The sequence below is a fragment of the Salvia miltiorrhiza genome, chromosome 4 (assembly GCF_028751815.1).
Source record: "Salvia miltiorrhiza cultivar Shanhuang (shh) chromosome 4, IMPLAD_Smil_shh, whole genome shotgun sequence".
NCBI lineage: Eukaryota > Viridiplantae > Streptophyta > Magnoliopsida > Lamiales > Lamiaceae > Salvia > Salvia miltiorrhiza.
In genome coordinates, this window is record NC_080390.1 from 36,074,011 (window position 1) to 36,078,212 (window position 4,202).

The 4,202-nt window shown below is 35.4% G+C and overlaps 1 protein-coding gene across 5 annotated transcripts; it reads left to right on the top strand.

The window, feature by feature from the left end:
* The first annotated feature begins 1,068 nt into the window (after window positions 1-1,068).
* Window positions 1,069-3,775, top strand: LOC131021380 (uncharacterized). Of its 5 annotated transcripts, none has more exons than XM_057950545.1 (5): window positions 1,069-1,674; window positions 2,672-2,748; window positions 2,828-2,933; window positions 3,164-3,239; window positions 3,465-3,775. In XM_057950545.1, the coding sequence occupies exons 1-5, from the start codon at window positions 1,263-1,265 to the stop codon at window positions 3,538-3,540; spliced, it is 747 nt and encodes a 248-aa protein (XP_057806528.1). In that variant the 5' UTR covers window positions 1,069-1,262; the 3' UTR covers window positions 3,541-3,775. The 5 variants fall into 5 exon arrangements, 4 of the variants coding, with proteins under 4 accessions (XP_057806528.1, XP_057806532.1, XP_057806529.1 ...); XM_057950549.1 differs by having other exon boundaries at window positions 2,672-2,730; window positions 2,828-2,937; XM_057950546.1 differs by having other exon boundaries at window positions 2,672-2,730.
* The last annotated feature ends 427 nt before the right edge of the window (window positions 3,776-4,202 follow it).

A 4,202-nucleotide genomic window follows, 5' to 3' on the forward strand; every position in this document is an offset into this window, starting at 1 on the left:
GTACATGGTGCTTGACACCGGCAGCGACATTGTTTGAATTCGGTGTTCTTTCTGTCGGAAATGCTACCGGCAATCGGATTCGATCTTTGATCCGACGAAATTTTGTAGATTTGCACTTTTATGTGATTTTGTAATTTTGTAGATTTGTGCATTTTTGTGATTTGTGTGTATCTGTAAAAATTTTGCTTTTGTAAATTTGTAGATTTTGTTGTCATTTTTATGATTTTATAGATTTGTGCATTTTTTTTTTTCCTCTTTGGTAAATTTTTTGCATGAAGATATCAAATTCTGAAGATACGAATATGGAGGTATGTTTGAGTTGTTAATGTTCTTGAATTCACAACCAATTCGATAAATTTACAACTAAATCACTAGTGTTGGTTGTGAATTCGAGTTTTAACACTACAAGAAAATTGAGTATACATGACACTGCATACATAACGCTTTTCATTAAAAAGCGTCATGACGCTATACATGACGCTTTGCTGACACTTTTAGAAAAAACGTCATGTATGAGCGTCGTTTATTCATAGCATAGATGACATTCATTACAAAGCGTCATGTATGTGCATTAATTTAAAGGCAATACATGACACTTAATCAAATTGTCATGTATATTGTTGAATAAACTGTCATCAATTTTATTTTTCTTGACATTTTGTATAAAATGTCAAGTATATTAGTAAACAAATTGTCATTAATTATATTATTCTTGATATTTTCTATATTGACATGTATATTAGTAAACAAACTATCATTAATTATACTATTATTCTTGATATTTTCTATAAAACATCAAGTATAATTAAAAATAAATAAAAAATTACAAATGTAAGGATCAAGAATCGAACACTTGACCTCTAGCATAATTTTTAATTTTTTTTTATGTTTTTCTATTATTAATTCGATAAATTTAAAAGAATTTTAGTTTAAAATCATTTAATTTTAATTAAAAAACTCATATTTTGAATATTAAAAAATATGACTGAATGTATATTATAATGATTTTTATTTATCATTTAAAATAAGTTTTGATATTTTAAATATTCAAAACATAAGAATGAACTTAACACTCTAATTTCAATTCATTCTCAAATTCACCCTTCCGCCCCCTCACACCGCTCTCTCCTGCTCTGGAACTTCCATTCCGAAGCCGTCAAACCCTAGCTACCTTTCTCGATGCCCTCTCGCCGGGATTCTCGTCGCCCTTTCTCTGGTCGCTGTTGCGCCGCCAAGGGCCGCGCTAGATCGTGTTCTAGCTAATGTATTCCGCCACCCCTCCTCTGCTAGCCACCACCCCCGCTGCCTCTAAGCCGCTGCCACCACCCGGAGAGAGGACGGAACTGCTCGTCGTCGACGCCTTCTCATCGCTGCCCTCCGCTGCTCTACGCCGAAGCCCTCGATTCTGTCTCCGTCACTCCCCCTCCGGCGCCTTCCTCTATTTCTCCTACCTCTTCCAGTCCATCTTCCTCCTCCTTCCCTATTTCTCCTCCCTACGCCGGATGCAGGGGATTGAAGTGGGGGCGACGGCGACGACAAACCGTGCCTCCTCGCAGACCTTCGAAAGATGGCGCTGCTCAACGGTCTCGCTGGGCTGCACTTCTGCCTCCGTTGCAGCTGCCCTATCTCGAAGTTGGAAGGTTAGGGCCCTAAGTGCAGTCTCCGCCACAAGAAGTGAGTGAACTTGGCTCGAGAATTTGAAATCATGATGATTTGATTGAAATGCTTGATTGTGTTGATCATGGATTCTTCTTGCTAGGGTGTTTGCTGCTTGGTTTTTTCCTGATTTATGCTTTGTTGTTGAAATTCGCTTGATTAGGTTTTGAATCAATGTTGTTATGTAGATCATGGATCGTTGATAGAGTGTTGTTAATTGTATTCTTTGATAGATTTAGACAATTCTCTGATGATAAATTAGTTTAGCTCCACGAAGAAGACAATGATAAGAAACTAGACAATTCTCTTCGTGAGACTCGTGCACTAAGTCATCTGGTTAATTTAACAGGTTGTTAAATTTTCGTGGATAATTTATGTGAAAATTTCCTAATTGTTGCCAATGAATGCTTGTGCTGAATTGGTTTGTTATAGAGCACGATTTTAAATGAGGGATATATTCAATTCATATATCTAAGTAGCTTCTAAATTGTAGGAGTATATATTTATTGAATTAGGATGAAAGACAAAAATAGTAGATTGTCCCTGTAAAAAATACTCCCTCCGTCCCAAGGTAAGTGAGACCTTTTTTTTGGGCACGGAAATTAAGAAAAGTGTATTTTGTGTGTAGGTGAAAAAGTGAAAAGGTGTTTAAAGAGTAAAACTTTTACCAAAAAGGGAAAGAGTCTCACTTATGGTGGGACACCCAAAATAGAAAGAGTCTCACTTACAGTGGGACGGAGGGAGTAATACTAGTAATTGAAAAATGGGTATGTTGATGAAGTTATAGGGAAAATGGGTGCAGGTAGTGGAAAATGGAGGGAATATTGCAAGAGCAGGGCTGAAACCTGATAGGAAAGCTTCCCCTTGGATAATCATATTATTAGGTATTTTGTATACATATATATTATGTGAAGGTTGTTTGCAAGTATATCTGATGAATAGATTCATTTGGCAAATTTTGTTTGTCATTGGGAAGAGAGCTAATTTGCCTCTTCTTTTCTCCGTTGAGTTGCAGGATGCTGGAATGATAGTGGCAATATTGATATTAAATTTGTTCGGACCTTTCTAAGACAGGTCATAAGTGATGATGGTGTATGTTTTATTTGCCTCTTCTTTTCCAATCTGTACATGTATTGCTAAGTGATGATGGTGTATGTTTTATTTGGGGCAGATTATATATTTCAGCAGGTTGGAAGGTCCTACTTGTTCTCTGCAGTTCATCTCGACCCCTCAATCCATGCAGATGCAGATGCTCTTCACTTTGATCCCTCCAGATGGTAGGTAATGTTATTTACATATATATGAAATTAACTTTGTACTTAATATTTTGCAATAAATTTTCAAATTTAGTTCCTGAAACTATTTTCCTGCATCTGCCCTTGGCCATCGAGCATAAAAGAATAAAAATAATGAAAATATTATATGTGGTGGACCTACAAAATTGATATTAGCTAGGATTATCTGATGGCTTAATAAATTTGCTCATTTGTGTTCTTTTATTGCACAGGTTCAAAGCTTACTGCTGCAGAAACTAACCAAGAAAAGCTTCTTGTTCTTCCCAAGGTCTTTGTGGGATCAGAATGGTAATATTGCATGACTAACTGCACTTTTTGTAGAATAATGTCTTTCCAGTTGATCAGATTAATTAAACTGTTATAATGATGTATATAGGTCTCATGAGCATAAGTCTGTAGAGATGGTGGATCATATTGTTGATGAGCATCACATTGAAATAGGTTACTAACAACTTGGGAAAATATTTCACTAGATAGAACCATATTACATGAATGATTATTTTTTACTTGCAGGTTAATGGAGAGTATGAGAGTTATGGAAGATGAGATATGCTATCAGGCAAAAGAATGTAATTATAGACATAGCTGAACATGCACATTCTTTTAGTTATCAATCCTCTTTTAATGGATTATAATGCAGAAGAAAGCTAGAGTGAAAAAAGACAAGACCGTTGAGAACGAAGACTTAAAGAAAGCAAGGTGGGAGTGTCGAGAATGAAGACTTGTAGTTTTTTGTATGGATGTTGGAGATGTTGTAAAATAATGGATCTTTTATGGATGTTGGATGGTTGATTATTATCAATGATTAAATGATATTTTCAATATGTGTAAATTTATTATAAACAATTTAATGATATTTTAAATTTTGAAAGAGCATAGATGACGGTTCTTGAAACGTCATATATGGTATCTAACTTTGACAAATTCGGTCAAAGATGACGGTTGCAAAGTATCAAGTATAAACATAGAAACGTCATGAAAATTTGCATACATGACGGTAAGAAAGTGTCAAATATATACCAATAACCGTCATGTATTCTATTTTACTTGACGGTCCGAAAACGTCAAGAAAATATTATGAGTGTCAAGTATTACATCATAGTTGACGGTTACAAACCGTCATAAATACATACATAACCGTCAAGAATAATGAGAATAGATGACGGTCAAAAACCGTCATCTATACTAGGTACTATACATGACACCACTATACTTGACAGTCGACGGATACCATAGATGACGGTGAAAAAC